General features: G+C 48.1%; 1 protein-coding gene and 1 long non-coding RNA gene across 3 annotated transcripts in view; both read right to left on the minus strand.

The window, feature by feature from the left end:
• kcnh7 (potassium voltage-gated channel subfamily H member 7) overlaps positions 1-11404 on the minus strand; it is a 37572-nt gene extending 26168 nt beyond the window's left edge. For both annotated transcript variants that reach the window (XM_076039743.1, XM_076039741.1), the window contains exons 1-2: positions 10632-11404; positions 9962-10192 (exon numbers count right to left, since the gene is read on the minus strand). In XM_076039743.1, the coding sequence (XP_075895858.1) occupies positions 9962-10192; positions 10632-10707 (307 nt within the window). In that variant the 5' untranslated portion in view covers positions 10708-11404. The remainder of the gene's footprint in view (positions 1-9961; positions 10193-10631) is intronic.
• Positions 11405-15699: 4295 nt separating this feature from the next.
• LOC142897796 (uncharacterized) lies at positions 15700-19113 on the minus strand. The gene is made up of 3 exons (XR_012928492.1): positions 18846-19113; positions 16876-17016; positions 15700-15999 (listed from the first exon to the last, which is right to left on the minus strand). It is a non-coding gene; the product is annotated as an uncharacterized LOC142897796 (long non-coding RNA).
• Between the last annotated feature and the right edge of the window lie 5035 nt (positions 19114-24148).

A 24148-nucleotide genomic window follows, 5' to 3' on the forward strand; every position in this document is an offset into this window, starting at 1 on the left:
CCCCCGCCTGCCCGGCCGCCTGCCTGCCTGCCTGGTGGCTGCCGCTGCTCCCGTTCGCAGAGGACACACACACACACACACACGCACACAGCAGCATTACCACTGCTGGCTGTAATCTCCGCAGGGCTCACAGACACCCTGCCAGCAGCATTCATTAGCGGCAGACTCGCTGTCTGACTAAATATAACGAGCCGCGTCTGCCTCGACATGCCAGAGTTCCGTTGGAAGGATTTCTGCATCCCCAACTCCCCCAGAAGGGTGACGTCGCAGTGTCACCGCTGACAGCGACAATGCAGCTGGGGTGTGTTTTTTGTTTTTTTTTTAATACGGTGGAAACTTGACCCTTAATTTGTATTTTTAAGGACATAGGTCGGCCGTTTGCGGAATCGTCTTTGATAAGCAGCAGCAAGCGGCGTGTGTGAACAGTCTGCGGCCATCTTGTCAAGAGCCACGGCCGCCTGGTTATCTTACGTACGTTATATAAAGTGGAGGAGGCTTAGAGAGGGAACAAACTCTGAGTCCTTCACCCAGAAAATCCCTCTTTCATAAAAAAAAAATAGCACTTTCCTGCATCACCCCTCCCGCCCCCGAAAAGCTTTCGCTTAATGCCGCTGTGAAAGAGCGCGGGACATTTTGGTTTTTTTTCAGGCGCCGTGTTTGATTGAGCACTCAGGGTGGGGTGGGGTGGGGTGGGGGTAGGGGTGACGGGCTGGGCGAGGGAGACTCGATTCGACTCAGTAAAGGATGGAAGCTCTAATTGAGCCGGAGAGTCGTTCCGTATCGACTTTTAATTATGCCGGAAGATCCCACGGGACTTAAAAACCGGTGATAAATCCATGCAGATCCGGCCCGAGAAGTGCGCGCTAATGGATGTTTTCCTTCGCTTCAGAAAGCGGAGAGTGGAGGCGTGACCAGAAATGAGGAGAGGGATTTTTTTTTTTACAAATATTTTTAGAGTTAAATATCATAGTTTAACATCGGTGCCAGATTTATAACCGTGCTATTTTGGCAAAATGGAAAATGAAGGGATCGTACTCGCTGAATGAACCTTCTCATTTCTCGGTTCTTCAAGGCGTCCCTCCAGCTTTCTGGACTGGAAGCCAAGCTTAACGGCAAGTGCTGAAATCTAATTTTAAAATAATGTTTTTTTCGTGGCGTCAGAACTTTGTGTATCGAGATGACAAGAGGGCCGTGTTTCCACGAGTCAGTGGTCTGAACTAGAGGAGTGAAGAAGAGGAGTCAGGAGGAACATGGACAGACAACAGCTCTGCTGCTGCTGCTGCTGCTCATCAACACATTCTTCATGCTATGGGCATGTCACTCTCAGCAGACGATACAGCTGGAATGTGAAGCATGGCTGCAGATGGAAAATAATGCACCGATGTACACAGGGTGGCGGACCCTTGATGTTCCCCGAGGACGTGAACCTGAGCTGCGACTTTGTCACTGGACGGAGATAATGGCCCAGTGATCAGCTCTCCCTTGGCTCGTTAGTTTGTTTCCGATTCAGGAAATAAATTGTCTTACAATGTTGCACTCGGAGATCGTCTTGATTTAGAGAAACAACAGATTTGGTTCTGAGGATGTAAGAAGACACTTGTAACATTGAAAACACTTCTTTTAAGTGGCCTGTAAACAGTTTGCAAAGTTTCATTCTTGTGTGTGTTCCCCGGGTCTTCAGCCTGAATATCAAGATGACATTGTATTTCTAAATAGATCAACAACTCATCTTTTGTTTTCTTTTCTGTTTTACATTTCAGCTGTGTTTCTGTCGTGGCTAGCCACGCAGCAGAAAATAGCAGTTACATCAGTGTTTGCAGCAGTGTCACTGACATCAATTGAGGCTTAGCTTGGGCCAAATGGAGCAAACTGCAAGTGTGAATTCAGCCCTCAACTGTTTAGCTGTAAAGGCTCTTTAGAATGAGTGGATACGTAGAAGAAAAAATAAAAGGAATACATTTCAATAGGTAAGATGTTGCTGCTGATTTACATTTTGGGTCAACAGTCGAGTAAATAAAGCTAAAACGTGGAATAATTTACGCTGTAAACACGCCGGGTAGAACTGCAGACCTCTAGCGTATCTCAGTTTGAATGCACAGAACACGTCAGGCCTGCGCCGCAGCACTGTGGGCCGAGACTTGCAGAGTGAAGGAGGCGCCGACTGAAGTTGCACAGGAGCTCTTTTGAAAGGGGAGGAGGTGGCGGTGGGGGTGGGGGTGGGGGGGGGTAGAGGTGGGGGATGGCGTCATGCTCAATATGGATGCAGCTTCAGAGGAGCAGCGGTCGGCCTCGCGGTATATTGAGCTGGCCGCTGCGGGCAAAGACGGTGAATTCACATAAATAAATGGCGGCCCCTAAAGGCTAAACCGGGGGGGGGGGTCTCTCTTCTCATCTGGGCCTCCTGCTGAATGTCACCTCGGCCCAAATGGATCAAAGGCCGGCGCCTATGCGATGTGATGCCGCGTCGGCTCGGACTCTCATCTGCACGCGCTGCACGTTTGAATCTTTGTGGGGTTTTTTTTTTCTCTTCTGTTCGACAAATCAGGCAGGGGAAGATTTAATTCTCTCCTCTGTTGTGAACCAGCGTCAGCGAGCCATGTGATTTGCGGCTCCTCATGACTTGTAGAAAATAAAATAAACAGAGGACGGACATTGATGGGGAAACAACTGCAGTATTCTTCTGCGTCAAGCATCCTGATGATGAAAAAAACAAGACTGAACTTATCTGAACCAACTCTCTTGTCTGTCACATTCCAGAGGAACACAATCAGAGTCAGAGCTCCGCCGCTAACAATCCACTTCCTCCTCTGCACTCAGATCATCAGAGTCAATTGAAACTGCTGTGAATTACGGCAACCCAGTTCATGCAGAGTGCTGGTCAAATTATAATTATTGTTATTATTACTATTATCATTATTATTATTATTATTATTATTATTACCATCATCATCAAACAGCATCTGGAAGCTCCATCTCAAAGCGCTCCAGGAGCAGCCATAAAAACACGCTCGCTTGTTTGTACGCCTCATTATGTTTTGCTCCAGATGTGCTCGGCGCTGGTCGGTCCACACACATTCAAACCCCACCAGGAGCAATTAAGGCCAGGAGTGTTTTGCTTGCCCAGTTTTGTTTACTTGCCCTTATTTTTTTTCCCCTCCTCTTTGAGTGCAGGCTTCTTATTTTCCAACGATAAACAAGCTGGTGACAGTGAAATTGACAGTTATTTTCTCTTCTTGAGAAAAGATACAATAATCACAATATTGTATGCATTCGGCTTCCTTCGGGCTTGCATTGCTCTGAGCACGGATTTCAATTTAATTAAACGTGAAACTTTTTTTTTTTTTTTGCTCTGGCTGTACAACGAACAGATGAGCATTTGTGATTCAAACAATCTGCATCGGCTCAGACACACTGCTCTGTCGATGTCCCTGGGACTTCTGATGTCGGCACACTGTAATCAGTTTGATCCAGAATGATCTTGACGTGGACTTTATGAGACTGTAAGGGACTGTAAAAAAAAAAAAAAAAGTGCGTGCCACCACCTGGAAATGCAGCTCCTGCACAAAGCAAGCAACCCCTGAGATTTATCTGCAAGTCTGCAAAGTGTTGAGAATCTATTTTGGTAGTTTACAAAAAACACAGGCGTCAACATTACTGCTGTTTGCTGCTCTATAGTGGACTTCAGTGTCGTCACCAACCAGAGACTCGACTGCTTTTTCTAACACTACCTAATCTAACCATCTAATTTGGAGAAAGACGTTTTTTGCTCCCTGGATAACCTTAAAAAAAACCAAACAACCCCCCTACAATAAAACCCCTCTGTCCAATACTGCAGCATGTATACACCTCACCCAGTAAACCTGTGGGGCAACCTCAGCCAGGCGATGTAACGAGCGTGAACGTCGAGGTTCCGCTGCGTGTGCGCTCTCCGAGAGCGATAACGGGAGGATCCGACTTCAATCAGACTCGGCCCGTTGACGGACAAAAGGCCCGTTCAGGCCCGATACAGAGCCAGTCGAGCAAAACAAGGAGCGATAACACTTGAATCGGCAGGCGGCGAAGTCCGTGTTGCCGTGTCAAATGTCTCAAGGTTCAGGTTGCTCCAACGGTACAACACAACAAACGCTGCGGAGCTTGTACGAGTCTTTCCCCGTCGTGTCACTTGTCACGTCCGTGATGAACGTCTAACCCCTAAATGGCCTTGCTATTTTTTTCTATAGGCTAATTGTCTTATGTTATAATCACTGTGTGTATCAACGACTGGACACGTTGATGTGATATGCAGTATTTTCACAGCGCATTATCTCTATTTTCACAGCGGCTACAACTGGCCTATTGGACGCAGGTATCCGCTGTGACGTGTAGTGAAACGGCTGCACGCCGCCGCCAACATTGGGCGCCAGCTAGCGGCCATTAATTCGCTGACCTTCACAGGGAGCGACCTCCCTGCCGGCCAAGACGCGTTTATTTACACCTGACTTGAACGGACGTACTGTACAGTGCGCCAGCGCATCCAACGCCGCCGTGTCGCGATGGAAATTTCATTAGCGCTGCATCTATTTCCGTCATAAATTATTAAACGATTCCCGCTTAATCAAGCCGCTCTGCCGGCACTGTTTTACGACGGTGAGTCACAGGTCAGCCAGCGTTGCGGTGGCTCGGCGGCTCTCAAAGACGCGTTAGTGGCCACCATTAGCATTAGCGCGTGTGCGTATTTATAGGAGGTCGTCGTGGCGGTGTTATTTTTAAATCTCAATTTCAAGAAGAGAGGCAAACTTCCGATCACCCACCCCACCCCCCTGCAACACCTCCCCACCCACCGCCACTCACATTGAGGCCTCGTATTAATCTGCCTAAGCTGATCTACTCCAGGGAGAAACATGAGTAATATTGTGGCGAGCGCGGCCCTTTCGCCTTTGTGTGCGCGCGCGCGTGCCGTCCTCAACTGCAAGCTTTTAAGCGGCGCAGCCTCAGACCACTGGCCCGCTAGTAAGTCTTGTGTAATGAAATCTGACATGTTTCCCGTTTAGGGCTATTCTGCTTAAGCCAATACGCGACGTTACTGAGGCATAGCCAATCGGGTGCGGGCATGTGGGGAGAAAGGCAGCCGCGCGGGCTAACCCCCCCCACCCCCCCCAACCACCCACCGCCAACCTCCACCCCCCCTTTTTGTTTAGAGTCGCCGAGCCTCGTGGCCACATCTCGCCTCAGTGAGGCGGCTGCGAGCGACGCGCTGCCTGGCCTAATTTCATCTTCAATCAGCGTCTCCGCCGCCATCAGGGATAACTAGCTGCTGCGGCTCAGGCTGCATTTCATTTTTTATTTTTTAATATTTTATTTATTTATTTCCGCCTTTATCAATTCCAGGCCCTGCTTGCGCGTCGCTCCCTGATCTTTTTTATCGTCGGGGCTATTTTCGGCGGTAAAACAGGAAGTTGGCTCATAAACGGTGGCTCACAAAGTTTTAAGGCGTCGCATCAGACGAACGGAGACGACGGCTATCGGGATACCGCGCCTCCTGTACGCGCATCCCCGCTGGTTAAAAATAGGCTGTGGGTAAACATTCCGACGCAACGTAAAGTGAGACCCGTAATAATATGGATCCATCTGCTCCTCCTGCCCACGTCTGAACCTCGGACTGAATCAGCAGGACGGCGGCCAACTTCAGCAAGAGACGAGTTGCCGGTGGCCGCAAATGACTTTATGGCAGGAACAACAAAGGTTGCTCTTTCTCAGGCTGTTTGTCTGCATTTCATAGACTGATGTGTTTATTTAAAAGTATCGCACTTTGCAAAAATTATCTTGGATACCGTCTAAGACATGTGGCAACTTGTTCCTGTCTTTGCACCAAAGACGGACGGCGATGTGTCTCTGTCCGCAAACTCCTTGCTTGTAGTTTGTGACGTCACTAAAAGCGTCGAACTCGCTCCTGAAATAGCGATGTACAAATACTGTGCTAGATTTTTCAGGAATCTGTGCTGTACTCTAGTATTTTTTTTGCTGACGACTTCACTTTTACTCCTTGAATTTGTGCACAAATGTCTTTACCTTCTACTCCTGACATTGGAGTAAAACAATTATTACTTTTGTGTTCAAAGTAATCATTTAATGCTATCATTCAAGTTGTTGCTTGAAGGAACGATGCTGTTGCGTAGTTCAGTGTAAAACAGTCAAGCTTTAGAGTAGCCTTAGGTAGGTTTCATTAACTGCAAAAGAAAAAAAACCTTTTTGCTCAAGTACATTTCAGCCTGTACTTTCATACTTTTACTTAAAAGTAAAGGAGTTGGATCAATCCTTTTTTTTTTTTGCACAGGTATCTGTACTTTTGTCTCCATCTCATTGTTTTTGTTCCCATTCTAAAGATGTGGAGGGTCCAAAGAGAAAAAACATCAGTTTCTGGAGGGTTTTTGCAGGAGGCTGTAAACACATGAAGCTAGAGGGCTAAACAAAACTCATTTTCTGGAGCTCTTTTGGAGACCTCAGTGGGATAACTGCTCACGCGAGGCTCACGCCTCTCCGCCGCAGTCACCGGTCAAACATCGAGATCTGAAAACGAGTGCGTTATCGGTTTTCGGGCGTCACTTAACCAGGTGAAACCCAAGGAGAAAGAGGAGGAGGAGGAGGGGAGCGTCATGCTTCACCTCACACCGCGCCACCCCAGCGAGGAGCCGAAGCGCCATGAAAAATGGATGCGCTCTTTTGGGGGGCAGTCGTCCAAGTGTCTCGCCGAACACCTTGCACAACTTTCCCCCCTGCTTCCTCCTCCTCCTCCTCCGTTCCCTCAGCGGGGGAGTTGGGAGGGGGATCGTTTGGCCCCTGGTTCCCCTCCGCCGGCGCGGAGTCTCCTATGAAACCCGGCACCCACGCGGGGCCGCACGTCCCCCGGATCATTCGCCACGCTCGGCTAAGCCGCCGCTGTCGCGCGGCCATTATCCATTTAACGTCTCTCGGCGCGGTGTCGGCTTCCCTTTGTTAAGGCTCATTCAGGTACAAAGTATTATTAGGCGAGCGCGCAACAGGATAGTTTGACAGGGCGGCCCGCCGGGGGGAAAGCATTTACCTCATTGATTATGTATTATCACTGGAGGAAGACTGCTGGTGTGGTAACGACTCCCGGTGAAACCGCCAGGTTGGGGGGTGGGAGAGTGGGGGGGCTTTCGGCCTCCTCGCCGCCGCCACCACCGCCCCCTGTTTTTTTCTCTCTTTTTTTTGTGTTCCACTATTTTTAATTTCCAAGCATACGCGTAAGCAGCTTAGCTTTTTTTTTTTTTTTTTGGCCTTTGCAGTGAAAAGCCAAAAGCTTTGTTGCGCCCCGTGTCGCACGGCTTCCTCTGCGGCTCCGACGCTAACCGACCTTCGCCGTCCGAGGCTCCCCGCCACTAATGGGGGAGTCAGAGGAGGTGGGGGTTGAGGGGGCAAACCACCGCACGATCGCTAAAGAAACACGGCCGACGGGAGGCATGCTAATTCCAGCTACGCTGAAAGAGACGGCGGCACAAAAGGCTTTTTCCCCCCTCTCTCCCTCTCTCGCTCTCTGCCTGATGTGCCTGTGCGACGGGCAAAGTCTGTGAATGGAAAAAAAAAATGGAGGAGGTTAATACAAAGGCTTAAGCGATTTGCATGATGAAGGGGCCTGACGACTGGTAGCGCGGGAGCCGTCGAACGCGCCGACTTTCAGGCCATCTGATTGAATTTGAGGAGCGGGGGTCAATCAACTACGCCCCGCCCCTCTCCCAACTCCACGACCACCAACGCCCCCCACCCTCCCCAACCTCCAATAACCCTAACAAACCCCCCCCACACAACGCTGCCATGAATCTTTCATCTCCTCCACAGCGGTGGTTAGCGCGTGTGGATTGTGTCCTCCATACCGCTTTAATGCATTTGCTCTGTAAGCTGCTCATTCCCAGTCGCCGCACTGTCAGCCCTGACATCTTTATTCATGAGCGCACACACACACACACACACACACACACACACACACACACACACACACACACACACACACACACACACACACACACACACACACACACACACACACACACACACGTGCCGACTGTAAATTCCACCGAGGAGTATTAAGAGTTGTGTCTGCCGAAGCCGCGATGCACACCGGCGAGGAAGGATTGTGAGGAGACAGAGAGCAAAGATTATGCTTGAGGGGGGTTGAGGGGTGGTGGAAGGGGGAGGGGCAGTGGGGGGAAAATGGGCGGGGGTCTGTAGCTCACATTCGCCACGCTTTGAACATCGCACGGGCACTTGGCATTTCCACGGGAGTACAGTGCAGGCGCACTGTAAGACAGGGGAGGCTGAGGGAGGATGGGGGGAGGATGGAGGAGGATGGAGTATGAGGAGAGTACGACAGGAGGATGAGGGGGAGGATGGGGAGGATGGGGAGAGGATGGAGGAAGGATGAAGAGGATGGTGAAAGTATGGAGGAAGATGGGGGAGGATGATGGTGGAGTATGAGGGGAGAATGGGGGATGATAGGGGAGAGTATGGGGGGAGGATGAGGGAGGATGGGGGGGGGGTGAATTCAGTTGGAATCCCGCCCGTCAGGAAGCTGCTCCCTCCGTCGCCAGCAGACCCCACACTGTTTGGCATGACTGTCTTGCAGTTTGTTTTTTTTATTCATTCTATTTTTGAAGAACAGCAGCTGCTCGTGCGGATCGGTGTCTTGCTGGTTGTAGCGAGAAAAAAAATGACGACGCCGACGACAACAACAAAAAAGTGCGGCGGGCTGATGCCTGCTGATTAAACATGTATCCGTGGCCTAGAATCTAATCAAACTCACAATTAAAAATTAAAGCCCTGGCTCCTTGTCATTAAATAAAACATCACATCTCTTCTCCCTCGCCTTTAAAAATACGCATGTAGCGCTCGGCTGCCACGGGTCGAGGGGAAAGTCCTTAACGGCAACAACAACAAGACGCGCACGCGCCCTCAGTGGCAGCAAAACTGAAAAAAAAAGGAAACCCCTCCTCGCCCCAGCGCTCTTCTCCCTCAGAGAGGAAGTGGGTTTGAAATGAAAAAGCTCAAAAAGTGGACGTGATGGCAGCGGGGGGGCGGGGCAGTCCTGAGGGAGGAGGTTTGTGCCACGAGCGGCAGCTAATGCTCTGGATCTGACTGGGGATTGGGCGTCACGGCAGCGCGGGTCACGGCAGGGCCGCCCGTGGCTGCATGGTTAAAAATGAACGAGGGAAGGCAGCCAACTTAAAAAAAAAAAAAACTGACATGTTTCCTGCCCCAGACGGGAGACACGCACTGGCCTGGCCGCTGGGTTCCTCCACCCACTAGGAGTCTGGAGACACGCAAGTGTGCGTCAACCAGGAGAACATTCATATACCAAAATGGCTTCGCAAGCCCCTCCATCCTGTTTTTGCCCACCAATGCTGCTGCTTGGTCCTTTATTTCTCTTTTATTCTACGTTTTGAAGTTCAATTTGGCCGCTTTGCCACACTGACATGCTGAGGAGATCATTATTTCCTCCCCCAACGCCAAGCAGCTTCAGACGCTCACGCTCTGGCTGGCATTCAGGTTATTGAGCACCAGCACGAGCGGCAAAACAAACAAATTACCATTTCACTCTTTTCACACCAGCTCGGTTTTCAGAGCTCAGATGTGGATATTATACGCAGCAGTATCTTGTTTTTTTTCCCTCCTCAGTATTTCTGTTTGAAACATCTAATTATACTCCTCTTATGTATGAGGAGGATCAAAGTTTTCAGATTTTCTTTTTCTTTGCCTTTTTCCCCCCGTTTGCATCTGATCCACACCCACCATCCTTCCCCAAACCCCGCCTCCAAGTGTGTTTCCCCAGCCTGAGATAACGTCTCAAGCCCTCTGTGGCTGCTTTGTGTTGGGAGTGACGAGCATCATCGGAGCGGAGAAGGAGCAGCCCACCTCCCCCACCTCCTCCTACCATTGTAGCTCGCACCGGTGCATTTCCTCAACTCACCGTCCTTCCGGTAGTAGGTGATCTCCACCTTGCGCTCCTCGGACCCGTGCACGGCCTGGGACACCTGGCTGATGGCCTCGGTGTCGGTCAGGTCCCCGTGGAGGAAGTCGCAGGTGCAGGGCTTCTGCATGATGTCCGGCCTGGAGAAGCCCGTCATTTCGCAGAAGCCGTCGTTGCAGTAAATGATTGCACAGTTCTCCACCCTGGCGTTGGCGATCACAAATTTCCGATCTGGGTGGCAAATGGGAGACGGAAGGGTGGGTTAAATATAGAAAAGCACCTTTTCCTGCCTGTTGCCTGATACAAAGAAAAATAAACAATCAGCAATCAATGTGTAGACATGTGACATGGAACGCGGTTTGAGTGTTTCATGATGCGTTTCTAGGTTCAACAAGAGAATGAGCGAGTTGACTGAATGGCGTCATTCATTTAGCTGGAGCTCAGCTCTAACCCTGCTCTTACCATTCAGCTTAGTGCCAAAACATTATGAATGATCCCTGTGTCAGCCTCATCCTCCACATCAGTTTATGGCGCTGAGTGCATCATATGATGAGGACATTTCACCGCCTGGAGGTAAAAATCTACCCAAACATGAACTCTGAGGTCCAAAAGAAGAAGAAGAAAAAAAAAAAGAGAAGACATAGAAATACTTAAAAGACGAAATACTCACTCTGACCCTCGAATTTTCGTATAATTAATCCGAGGAACGTGTTCTGTGGCGCAACGTGACCTCTTCTCACAGGCATGTTGGTGCGCAAGAAGATCCCGGCGGGCTCTTTTTGTTTGTTTGTTTGTTTTTTCTTTCCCACCGCACAAAGTAAATCCCGAAAGTTACAGCTGCTGGCTCCGCGCGCTGCCTCCTCCCCTGCTGCCACAGACCATCGTCGTCGCCGCGCGGCTCCCTCTCCCCACTCGGTATGACCTTCCCACTCTCGGCCGAGGAGTTTCCCGCCTCTATCCCGCCTGTATGGCCGAGCGTGTGTCTTCCTCCTCGCCGACGCGCGCGGACTCGGGCAGGATGGCTGGAGTGGCGCTCAGTTCGCCGAGCATGTCGCGCGGGAGGACGGCGTTGGTGTCTGTGTGTAGGGGGGGGGAGGAGGGTGAAAGGCTGCCCGACGCTTCCGCTCCGTTCCGCTCCGTTCCGTTCCGCTCCTTCCGCTCCGTGCCGCGCCGCGCTATGCCGGGCGCGCAGAGCGGACAGTGGCTGTTATGCCAAAGGGAGTGACGTTGCTCCCACGGGGGGCTTAGTTCCCCTCCACCTCAGTCAGGATCAGCCCCAGCCTCGTGCACTGGGACTGAGCATTATCGGGACATTGTGAGCTCCTGTGGAATCTCGTGTCCTGTGTAATGTGGCGCCTGATATATATATATAAAAAAGCAGCAACCTTTGCGCCTTTTGAATGCCAAAGTGCACCGGCAGCGCTGCTGCTGCTGCTGCTGCTGATGACAGAGATCAAACTCTTCCTTTCAAAGCCGCGGTGGGCGTGTGAAGATCATGGCTGGTTCACAACACTCCATTATAAAAGTCCAGGCTGTGATGATTCGAATGGAACTGAACGGCTGCCGAATGAAGTTCGATTTTTTACTACGAAAGCCTTTGTTGTACCTGTCTTGTGTAGCGACAAACAAATAAAACGCATGGATTCACTGCAGCTGCGGGTAATTTGGACACATGATCCGATCATTGCACCTGGTCAGAGAGTGACTGCTGGCGCGTCTGAGTGAAACAAAAGTCTGAACAAAAGATGAACATTTTTTATTGTCTTTTGGGAATATCTACTGGCACAACTTAATCCCAAGAGTGCATAAACCGACACGTACTATATGCTGATGCTGTTTGTTATTCAGACGACTGAGTTCACTTTGTTCAATATTCATACTCTAAACTATATATTTCGGAAATAATCTAACTTGAAATATTTAACTTTACACCCAACCCTGCAACGTTAGAAAGTTTGGTTCAACATCATACACCCTTGCAAGGAGCTCTTTGTTATTTCCCACGTTTGAGAAGACAATAACTAGATGAGGTGACATCATTTGAATTAGTGGGTTTGTTGGTTATTGACAGATCAAAAAATAAACCATATGCGTTAATCGAAAGGCCGTGAATGTGTTTAAAACCTTGTGTATAAAAGCCTTTCCTACACAAAACAAACCATGTTGACTTTACAAAAATAAATAAATAAATAAAAGCTGCAGCCAATCGAGACCGAGGCGCTGTCCGTGGTCCTAGAACCTTCGCGCCGGTCTCTGCGTTCTGTGAGCTGCAGAAACTTCAGCCACGGGCCAGGTGGTGATACACAAAATGAAAATGTATAGGTGCAACGCACACATAGTCTCTAAACATCTGTCCCAGCAGCGCCGCTCAGGCTTACTGTCCATATGGCCAATTGGGACTGAAAGAGAGAGAGAGAGAGAGAGAGAGAAAAAAGGCAGATGAGGCATGAATAAACCGGATCGCACCCATTGCAATTGGTATGATGACTGTGTTTATTGGTGTCTGCCCAGCTGTGTTACCATATGAGGAGAGCGCACAAGGTGTTCACGACTTTATATATTAACAATCTTCTCTGCTAAATTATTTTTTACCCAACACTGTTTATTTTCTGTTGGGCTGCATTTAAAAACAAAGAGAGAGAGAGAGAACCCCCCCCCCCCCACAATATTTGCTTTCATCTTTGCCCTTTTTGTTTTGCTCCGCTTCAGGAAGTAACACCGTGTGCAGGCAGGCTTGAAAAGCCATCCATCATTTTTTTTAAAAAACTGATAGGAGATAATATTTCTTGTGTTTAGGTCCCGTCCGCAGCCCCCCCCCCCTCCCACACACACACACACACACACACACACACACACACACACACACACACACACCCACACACACCTCCCCCAGCCACACAGTGCTGTGTTTTATTAAATCACCGTTGCATTAAGCCAATCTGCAGCTCCTGTCCATTACTCACAACACAGCCACAGTTGAACCTTTCAGAGGTCGGCCATTACTCACCAAACAATTAGGTTACAAAACCCGCGTCTCTTCTTTTCCCTTCTTCTTTGTTTTTAACACTTTTTTGTTTCGCTTTGGATGAACTATTTGCCTATAGCAATGCAAACTATGAGTTACAGCATTGTGACTAAATGTGAGAAATATCATCGCTGCTTCCGTCGCGCCCCCACATATGTGGCTGATTAATACTGGCACATATGCTGACTGGTGAAAGTAAAGGGCAGCGGCGGCGGGGTGAGGGGTAATTCCAAGTGAGAGCTGCACGCAAAAGCAATATCCCACAGAGGGCCGCATGCCCTTGGGTGAAGACATACAGTAGTCATATCACCGCGGATCTGCACCCCATTGTAAATCACACTCGCTACATATATCCAGTATTGCATCCAGCCCCAGCTATATTGTAACAGCAGTCCATAGGGAAGGAGAGAGAAGAGAAGTGTGTGTGTAAATGTATGTATGTGGGTAGTGTATATATATATACATATATATATATATATATATGTATGTATATATATAGCAATATAGAGTATTTGGCAATCTTAAAGGCCCAGTGTGTGAGATTTAGAAGCACCTAGTGGTAGAAAAGTATATTGCAAATACATACCTGTTAACACCACTTTATTTGATCGTGTCCCAGTACAATGCCATTCTGGACTGCTGTAGAAACGATGTTCAATCTCCTTACATATAATCTGCAACCCATGTAAATGTAAATGCTCAGATAATACAAAACATCTCCAGTGACATCATATAACATAAAGCTACAGCATACATTAGTATTTGATCGATTCAAACGTCTCGGGCCTTATCCATATATGTTACAGTGTTACCTGAGCAGAGGCAGAAGCACATGCAGAACGATGTTGTGCATCTTCGATGGGAGTCGCTCAATCTGCGCTGAAGAGGGCAGAATTTGGGTTCAGCAATCTCGTGAAGAGACAGCACTCCACTCTAGTAAAAGGATGAAATTGACATTCGAACCATGCAGGTCCCTTGTTAAGCTGATGTTCAAAGAGCGTTTAGTTTAATTGCATGCTACTAGATTTTTTTTTTTTTTTCTTTTTTTTTAGTGGAGTTGGGATTCTTCAGGTGAAAATCAAACAAGACGCACTCACGCATTAAATCTTTAATCAATTCCAAGCAGGATCCTCGGTGACTGAGTGACTAAACAGCATGGCGAAATAATTAGCTTTTCGGTCAGTGGGGCTGAAATAGTTTTAATTGATTATCAGACGTCTTTAGTGACACGAAAGCGCAAATACCAGACAGCCATACAGATTTCTGAGCAGCGTCCGAGCAACAAATGAATGAAGCAGGAAGGAGAATTCAGCGTCAAGGCGTGGGAAATCTTTTCTCCCTCCCTTTTTCCCTTTTCCCCGTCGCTTCCAAGTGCGGCCTCAACGGTTTATCCTCTGCTTACTGTATGGCGAGATCACAGCGCCGTTCATTCACTCTGTCACTCATTCATTCACTCACTCTGCATAATCTCTGAGAATTTAGAGCAATTTGAAAAACAGCTGCAGCATCCAGAGACTAATCCAGGTCTCATGGCAGTGCAGCTCTCCCTCTCTCCCCTCTCACTCACTCACACACACACACACACACACACACACACACACACACACACCCTTTGGTGTTTTCCTCTGCTTTGACACGCACACTCACACACTAGAGCACACTCACTTATTCACTGTCCATATGAACCATTACGACTCTGTCCGAATCTCTCAGCGCTGCTGATGCCTCTTTGTCTCTTCCAAACATCTGCCACATGTAGAAAAAAAAAAACAAACAAACAAAAGCGAGGGGCCGCCGACCACCGTTTGAACTTTGAACTTTGAATCTCACTCGGCAAAATACTGCAGCAGCAGCAGCTGACAACCTGCGTGGGGCTGAGGAGTGTGTGTGTGTGTGTGTGAGGTAACCCTTGCGTGTGGCTGCGACAGTCGTCCGAGGCACAAGCACCATATGTTTGGCGAGCGACAAACAGGCCGGCAAAGTCGTCTGACGGCCAAGTGCCGCCTGCGTGACTCGCTCCGCCGTTATCCCCTTTTGTCCGGCACGCGGCCGCTGAGTCATCGCCCGCTCGCGCATCGTCTTCTGTAGGTCAGCCATCCGTTCATCATCCGCTCCCGTTCATGGGACTGACTGGCAGCGGGGGAGGGGAATGAGGGTGGGGTTGGCGGTTGGGTGCGGGATGCACATATGCAAAGCTGATGCAAATCCAGCGAGGAAGGATTGTTATGACAGATAAAAGAACTGAGATTTAAAAGTCCCTTGTGTAAGATTTACGGCGACATGCCGTGAGACATGAAATGTCACGTGCGTATAGCTGGGCTTGTTGAAGTGCGTTGTCACCGTCACGCCATTGTCCGTAGTCGCGGAAAGGAAGGAAATAAAAAGGAAGCCGTCCTTGTCAGTGTCGGGTCGCACAATCAAGAATGTGAGATCCATCCTCTCGATCTGAACTCAGGATAAACAGAAGAGACGCACTCAGGGTTGGAATCAGCATGGAACTGGTCATAACCAACAGTGCCTGGTAGTTTAATTTGCGGAGCGTGTAAAAGAGGCTTGAAGGCGTACATTGAGATTCTCCAATGAGACTGCTTCCTTAAATCAACGTCTTTACAGCTAAATATCATTGCAGGTCATTTCTTCAGATGCTGAGAGGGTGGGATGCATGTAAGAGAGAGAGAAAAAAAATGAGGAAGATGTAAGAAAGATAGGTCACCCTTTATGGGTAATTTAATGACTCAATTAAAGTGTGACATCATCTGAAACAACACAGTTCCAAATCATTTTTAACAGCCTCATGATCTAACAGCAGCTCTGTCATTAAATAAAGGAAGGTCATAAAAAGAAGCTCTCCTTCCTGCTCACATGCGCTGGAAAGACCTCTGGAGACGCCTGCCCTCGCACTCCCCACAGGCCCCTCGAGTTGCCCAGGTGTGGTGGTGGTGGTGGTGGAGCCTGACATCTGATCCATCTCACCGCCGGTTGGCAGCGTCTCAACGTCCGAACAGCTACAGATCTGATAATGTGACGGCAGAGGTCAGCGCATTGTGCTCTGATAACAAGGGGCGATAATTAATCCTTAGTATTTGACCCGGCTCCACCTTTATAAAGCCACGCGCGGGTCTGAGAAGAGTGATTTCCTCCAGGTTGCAGCCCAGTGAATCCTCCCCCTGCCCCGCAAAGACAAGGTGGGAAGTCTGCAGTGCAGCTGGTGCAGAGGAAAAAAACCATGCGGTGCTCTGCCAGCCGGAGGCGTGTGTGTATGTGTGTGTGTGTGCGTGTGTGTGTGTGTGTGTGTCCTCTGGGCTCAAACCGAAAAAGACTCGCTGCCTCAACTGTAAAAAGCGACCAACTAAAGCACGGCTCTTTCAGCTTGGGGACGTGTTCTGCTCAAACGGAGTGCATCCAGTTACAAGCAGTCAGTGAATCAATATCACCGGCATCAGGCACATCAATTATGGTTACATTGCCATGGCTATAGATGCGTGGAGTACCGTAAGCGAAAACAATGACACATGAGGTAGCATCAGGTGCAGTGATATGACCTCTGTAATATCACAGGTCACTTATTAGGTACACCTGGCAATATGTATGTATGTATATATATATATATATCTATATATATGTATATATATATATATATATATATATATATATATATATACATATATACATATATACATATTGCCTCAAGGGTGGAGGTGTTCGGCATTCGGAGCTGCTATTCTGCAGACCTAAATGCGAAACATTTGCCAAATGATAGGCTTTTGCGACTCAATCCTGAAACACCTAGTGAGCCACTTGGCTTACAGACGGAGGTGAGAAAAAAAAAAAAAATCTAAAATTTAAGTGCAATTTCAGTGCCTGGTTTTCAGGAGTGGCCATTCATTACGACAGCCGAGGAAATGCTTGCAGGGCTCTGTGATTGCCTCCTTCCATTTATCCCCTCCGTTACCGAGGTTACCATGGAAACTGGTGTGTCCCGACGACACAGGTGGCGCCCCGGACCCTCTCCCTCTGGCTGCAGCCCTGGCTGTGAGCGGACGGAGCAGCCTTACACAGTTAGAGAGGCTGGAGGTAGGTGCAGGAACCGAATTACAGTGAGACCTCAAGACTTGTGCGTTTCCTCTGCGAAGGATAGCGCAGAGGAATACAGACGAGTCCGTTCATGTCACAGCTAAACCAACATTGAGGTGAAAATCTATGCACTGGAACCTACGCACTGAATAAATTCAGAAATAAAAGCAATTACATATTTAATTTGCCATTCACAGCTACGTGCATGATTATCAGATGCAAGCATGTGCTACCAACAAAATAGCACATCACTAATGGTGAAAAAAAAAACTAAAAAAACAAACAGTCTTTGAATCCTGCTTTGCTTTTCCTCAAAGGAGAAACTACACAGAAATAGTGCTTACCCAAGCATTTTCTTTTTTTTTTTAAATTATTATTATTTTCTAATTAAAATCTCCTGTGGGATGCTGAACTTTTCTCAGATCTCCACTCTCATCCCCAAAGGTATTGCCAGTGAGTGTTGCAGCAGGCAGCAGGTGGGGTTATTTGTAAGTGTGATGCACAAGTAGAACCAAATGAGCATTCGGGGCTGGAAACTCGGCGTTAGAGCAGAGGGAAGCGCATGTCTTCTCGCAACAGATATATGATGCAGGGAGTTGTCTTTGAGGGTTATGACAATGTGGTGCAAGCTGATACAATGTGTGTGTGTGTGTGTGTGTGTGTGTGTGTGCACGAGCGCGCACGGGTGTTATTTTGGGTCTGTAATAATTTCTAGGACAGGTGGTGTTACATCAGTATTATGGCTGTTTGACAACACCTGGGTGCTCTCGGCTCACTGGCGCGGGATTTGTTTGCGAGATATATTACCTTGTTTTTGTGTGCGTCCCAGAGCTCATTGTCAAACTTCATCCACTGATACAAACCAAAGGACGACTGATCTCGCAAACCAAAGAATAGCACGGGACTACACCGTACAACATCTACTCATGTGGATATTTGTAATCATCTATGTGTAATTCCCCCCCCCCCCCCTCTTTTTTGGGGGGCATATTCTCTTGTAAACCCTGGAGATGTTGTGATGTTGTGAAAAGCTCAGTAGATCAACAGCACTTTGTGAAACACCCAACATCCACATCTCACCACTTTAAAAGTCGCTTAAATCGCCTATTTCCCCCAATTCTGATGCTCACTTTGAACTTTGAGTCTGCACAACTGAATGAATTGAACTGCTGTCGAGTGATTGATTAGCTGTTCGTGCTTACAAGCATTTGACCGTTTGACCCCCCCCCCAAACAAAGTGGCCAGTCAGTGTATTTGTCGAGATTGCGGTTCAGATGATGAACGCAGGTAGCAGACGTTCTCATTTTGCTGCACTGCGAGCAAAAACAAACAAACGGATCTGTGCTGACACCTTGTGGTCGTCACGGCAAGTTACACAACCTTATTTCTTCCCATATATTTGCATATACCGTATATTTACACTTGACCGCAGAGTCTTCTGTGCGTTCAGGAGACAACACTTGAATTAGGAAACACCCCATCTAATTTAACAAGTGATGAATTGAGGACGATAATATAATACCATAATAACATTACTAATCGAAGAAATCAGATTCTGAAATGACAACTGATTATGTCATATGCTGTGCCAAAAGGACGACGACACCTGTAGGTCTTGAGTCACTACACTATAAAAAAAAAGCGCTCTCTGCAACTGGGGGGGGGGAAACATCAACAACAATAACACCCTCAGGACCCCATAACTTCTAGATGGGCTGCCCAAAATAGTGCCAATACAAAATAATACTTAGTATTATCAAATGTTACAGATTACTCACTCATTACCTTATAAAGACGGCTGATGGACTGGTGGGACTGACGGAACACTTGAAGGTGACCGTGAAAGTGTGGTAACTGACAGGTATCGGCGCGAGTTCTTCGACAAACCTTGTCCTGACATTAAACAGTAGAGGGCAGTGTTTGCCAAGTTGTGTGTTAAAAAAGCGGCTGCAATTAGAGAAAAAAAGAGATTGCGCTTTAACGACCCACAACAGTGACTTAATTCCAACCTGTTAAGAATAAAAATGTCAAATAAACGGTTAAAGGTCCTAGATCTAAGCTGCACCCAGCTGGGCGCTGCTTTGTCACGACAACAGGTTCCACAACCGACTCTGTTCTTGGAGGAGCGAATCACCGCCCACACAGCGAGGCCTTCAGCCTCGCCTCGACACTCACTTCAAGCTTTTCGATGTTGCAAGGGCTCGTCTAGAGGGGCCAAACCTGTGGCACAGTGTGCAGGTTGATCACACTGGGAATTAGGGGAGAGCTGGGCTCGGGGCATGCGGTCTGTCTGGGCTTGCCAGAGGCGGAGTGAGAAGTAAAAATACGAAAAGAAGAAAGACACACAAGCCGGGGAAATATTGTGTGAGAGCACATACAAGGATGGATAGATAGATAGATAGATAGATAGATAGATAGATAGATAGATAGATAGATAGATGATTAACAGCAGCAGCATGGGACTGAAGTATGCTTCACATCTGAATAATTGTGTCAATGTCATGTAAATCCCTCCTATTTGGGTTAATTCTCGCCGTGAAATCCTTGTTAAGGAGCACACTCGGAGCACACTTTGAAGTCCCCCCTCCAATGGAGACAAGGTGGCAGGTGTTAAAAGTCATTCTTAAGTGCGGGCGTTGATGACGGGAAGTTTTTCCTCTTGCGAACAGGGGAGGAGGATTACGGCGCCGCACCTATGTAACATTCATTTCAACTTGAATTATGAATCAGAGAGGAAAGAAACTGTTCCAAGCCGATGAATATTTAACGGTTAGAGTATACAGATCATCATATTGACAATGGGAGAATACTAATGCGGCCGTCTCAGAATTTGATTAGAGGTTAAGCCGAACGCAAACTGCATAATTTATTTTACGTTTTTCTGGGGATTTTTTTCCTCTTCTTCTTGCCTTTTTATGCGACTTCTCTTTTGTTGGCTGCCCAGAGATGGAGACTTTCAAAAATCATATAGTTGGGCATGTTAATGTGGAACGGTGTTTTGATGTCTTGTTGGTGAATTTTAAAGGACCAATATGTGGGATACAGTGCCATCCAGTGGTCAGGCATTGTACAGCAAACAATATTCACGTTGATCACTGCCTCCTGATATATGACGTCAGGATGCAATCCTGACACGTGTGACAGGGAAAAATGGGAAAAATGCTCATTTCCATATGTGTCTTATCACAATGGTATATAATAACACATAAGCACAGTATATAACAAACTGTTCACTTGCTGCTGGTTATATGAGGAGTTTTAAGTCTGTTTCATGCAATGACTTGTTTTAAAATCAAGGATGTGACATTTTTAAATGAAATGTTCCTATCCTAGTTTTACTATGTGTTCCTCTTGATATGATTTATTTTACACAAAATAATAATGTATATGATCTTCTTCTATTGGGTCTGACATGTCAGGACATAAATTTCCAAGTATTTCACCTAGTGCTCCATAAAGGGTTAAGGTATTGTATTTCCAGCATGTATAAATTGTGTCTGTGTAGAGGCCCTGCTGGACAACACGAGTGCGGTGCGAGTCCTTGGCAGCTAGTACCCCAATCATACAGTGTGCAAACTGTCCCCTTCGACACAGAAACTTCCCACAGTCTATTAAATTAAACGCCGTATTTAACCGGATTGGACGAACACACACATTTTGTATCCTCCCCGAGCCGTGCCTCTCTTGGTTGAAACGTGCCTCCGTCAGGAGGGGAGAGAGGCAGGCCGGGTGAAGACGGGAGAGGAAGAGGAAAAGCGTGTGTGTCTGTGTGTGAGAGTGAGTGTGCGCGCAGGTGAGAGTGTCTAACGGTGAGGAAATCAATATGATGTAAATTATTAAGAGCTCAGGAATGTGTCTGACCCCTACTGTCTTGCAGCAGGCTGGGCTCTGAAGGCTGGCAGGTGGACGTGAGTTTGGACTCTCCCTCTAACACTCATTAGTGGCTGGGAGCCGGGGCTCTTTGTGAGCGGGAAGGCAGGGATCACAGCAGGGAAGTGATGGCCCAGGCCTCTCACATCCCGGCTCAGCCTTCGCTCCGGCTCTGCCAGCCTCTCCCTGGAAGCTCATTAGTAAGTGCACTGATGCATAAGAGCTAGTCATTAGCTGGGCTTTTTCCCCCCTCTTTTTTTCCCTCTCTCTCTCTCTCTTTTCCCCTTTCCGTCTTCATCCCCCCCTCCCCACCCCGCGCCACCCCACCCCCGACACCATGTCTGATCCTGAAGACCGGTGGCAGTGCTGTTTCTTTCTTTTTTTTTTTTTTAAAGACCAGAGAAAGTCCACATTACCGCACACAGTCCAGACATATGGATATGAGACAGTGGTGGAAATGTGATTTTCTACCCCCCTCGTCCCCTCCTCCTCCTTGCTCCTCTCATTCTTGCACCCCCACACCCCTTACACCCACTCTTTTCTTCTCTTAAAGGCGATGCCGGGTAGGTGAGGGATGGAAGAGAGTGGTGGTGGTGGTGGTTGGGGGGGTGTCAATTTTGAGTTCTTCAAATGGAGTCCATCCACAGCCCTTCAAACCAAAGAGTAAACATTAGCGCTTGACCAGGACTTTGGCTGAGCGCCCCTTTCTTCCTCCATGGTTTGGTTTTGATCTGGGGTATTTGCTTTTGCTGCTGGCCAGATCCCCCCTCAGTACCTGACGGTTGCCTGGGCTCTGAGTAAATAAGATCTGGGGGCCCGGGCCTCTTCAGGGCTGCTGGGTAAATAAGGTCTCTAGTGTGCGTAGCGTGCCTGGCAGCGGGGTGAGCACTGGTGTGGAGGCCTCCGGAGACGCGCTGCTACCCCCCCCCCCCCCCCCCGCCCCCCCCTCCCTCACCTCCACCTCCGCTCCCCCTTTTCTATATCTGGCTCTTTAATTCTGTTATCCCCCTCTTTCTTTAACTTACTCCATTCTCCCTGCCTGCACACACACACACACACACACACACACACACACACACGCACAGACACAGACGCACACGCAGGCCTCGGTCTCAGCAGGCGCACTGATTAACCAGTTGTACTCATGAACATTTATGGCTTGTGAAGCACTCGCAGCCGCAGCCATCTGCGTCCGGTGACACTGTGTTAACTCTGTAAGCTCGTCCAGGCAGGACACTCAAGAAAAGACAAAAGGGGTGAATATTTTTTTCTCGTTGGAGATTTGCAGTGTGTGAACTCCGGAGTCCGGACTGCACGCGGGGGTCACCGGCACGCTCCTTGCTAAACCTCGGCTAAGCCGCTGTTTTGCATGAGGACGCCCTTAGATTTTTAAAGTAATTAAAAGTGTTTGAGCGTCGCAAAAGGATCAAGCGTCAGTCTCCCAGGGACACTTTGGCATTTAGTAAATGTCAGAAAGATAAATGATGATGATAGCACCTGTAATGATGTAATTACGTCTCAATGGTAATCTTCCAAAGCCCACAAACAAATGGATTTCATATACTACCGAAAGATTAAACAATTTACCAAGCGCCGTCTCCGTGACCTATCAAAACAAACAACAACAGCGGAAAAAAAAAAGCCGCCACGGGGGAGCCGGCAAAATATTATCGTCATTATGTTTCCCAACCTACATATTGTGTAGCTTGTTGGCTGGCTCAGCAGCGGCTAATAAAGCGGCTTTGTGAGAGGACGCGAGTGTTTGCCGGCTCCTCCAGCCAATGTTTGCTGTTGGCCCGACTCCTATAAAAGCCGTGTTTAAGTGTGTTTTCAGCGCCGGATCTACAGAGGAGGCGGTAAGTTTATCCTATAGTGTCATTCCGCCCTGTGTAACAAGGAATTTGCCTTTGTGAAAGTTTACTGAGTCAAATCTCATCAGCTTAATGTGATCTGGCGCCGGCCATGCTGGATCCCCTTATGCCAATTAATTCAGGTTGTAACTCGCAGACTCCTGCTGACCAATTCACATCCATTGTTGATAGTTTTTGGCTGCAGGAGCCTCGCAAAAAAAAGAAAAAAGCTCCTTGTTAGAGCCAAAAAAACTGTAAGAAGCCCACCACCTCTCTCAGCCCCGTCATATTGTCTGTCGATTGCCAGCAATTAGTAAAAAAAAAAAAAAAAAAAAAAAAGCCAGGCGGGCTGAGAAATGACAAGACGGGGCACGGCTATTGCGAGTGCACGGGCGTTGTTGGCTCACATGCCAGGCGAGGAGCCTCCAAAGTGTTTGTTGACCCCTGGGGTCACGGCGCATTCCGAGTGCCCGACAGAAAACAAAACAAAAAAATAATAATGATAATTTTTTGCATAGCGCGAATCAATACGCGGGGTGCGGACTTTTTACCACCTTGCGGCGCCCGTGATGCAGGCGCTTCCACTCGATCGGTCGAACATGACACTAATGTGTTTTTATTCCCGCTTAACCCGGCACCGTGATGAATCTTTTGGCAGGCTGAGACGGATACGCCGGCTGCCCTTGATTAGCCGGGAAGGCGCACAGCGGCGCACACAGAGGCCGACGCCGCGGCATCGTCGTGGGGGCAGCGGCCATCAGTCTTCGGGGACTGATCGGAGGGGATCAGGCACCACTTTGTGACAGATCAGCCTTTTTAACGTCCGACTCGTTGACAGTGCACCAGCTGGGCTGATTGCAGATCCCGTCTGAGGCAGAACTCACTCTGACGTTTTTCCAGCAGTGATACGCTTCTCTGGTCCAGCCTGGATTTTCCAGCAATGAGAAACGCACTTTACAGATTTGCTATCGATGGAACAAGTTGCTCCAAGTTCTCCAAGATGATGTCATTCCTGATGAACTTTGTGATCCCTGGAGTTTTATTATTAGTTCTTGTCTTGGGAAAGCTTAACAGATTCAGATTTTTTTTCCCTCAATATTTTGTATCAACCACCTCCCACTTTTATTGTTGGTTTTGCCTCACCTTGTTTCTGTTCTTGTGTCTTGGTCTATTTTGTTTTGTTTTGTACTATCATGGTCCATATCTTTGTTGTTACAATCACAAAATGTCAATAAAAAATGAGAAGATCATCCCAACTTCAATTTCAAAATCTAAATTAGCCAAAAGTGTGGACCTAAAACATAAACCAAGTTCTGGAAACCATCCCTTTGTGATGTCACAGAAGGCACCCATTCTTGCTTCCGGGCC

Source organism: Nelusetta ayraudi, unplaced genomic scaffold (assembly GCF_046127955.1).
Source record: "Nelusetta ayraudi isolate G7.1 ecotype Tasmania unplaced genomic scaffold, CSIRO-AGI_Nayr_v1 ptg000060l, whole genome shotgun sequence".
NCBI classification, from domain to species: domain Eukaryota; kingdom Metazoa; phylum Chordata; class Actinopteri; order Tetraodontiformes; family Monacanthidae; genus Nelusetta; species Nelusetta ayraudi.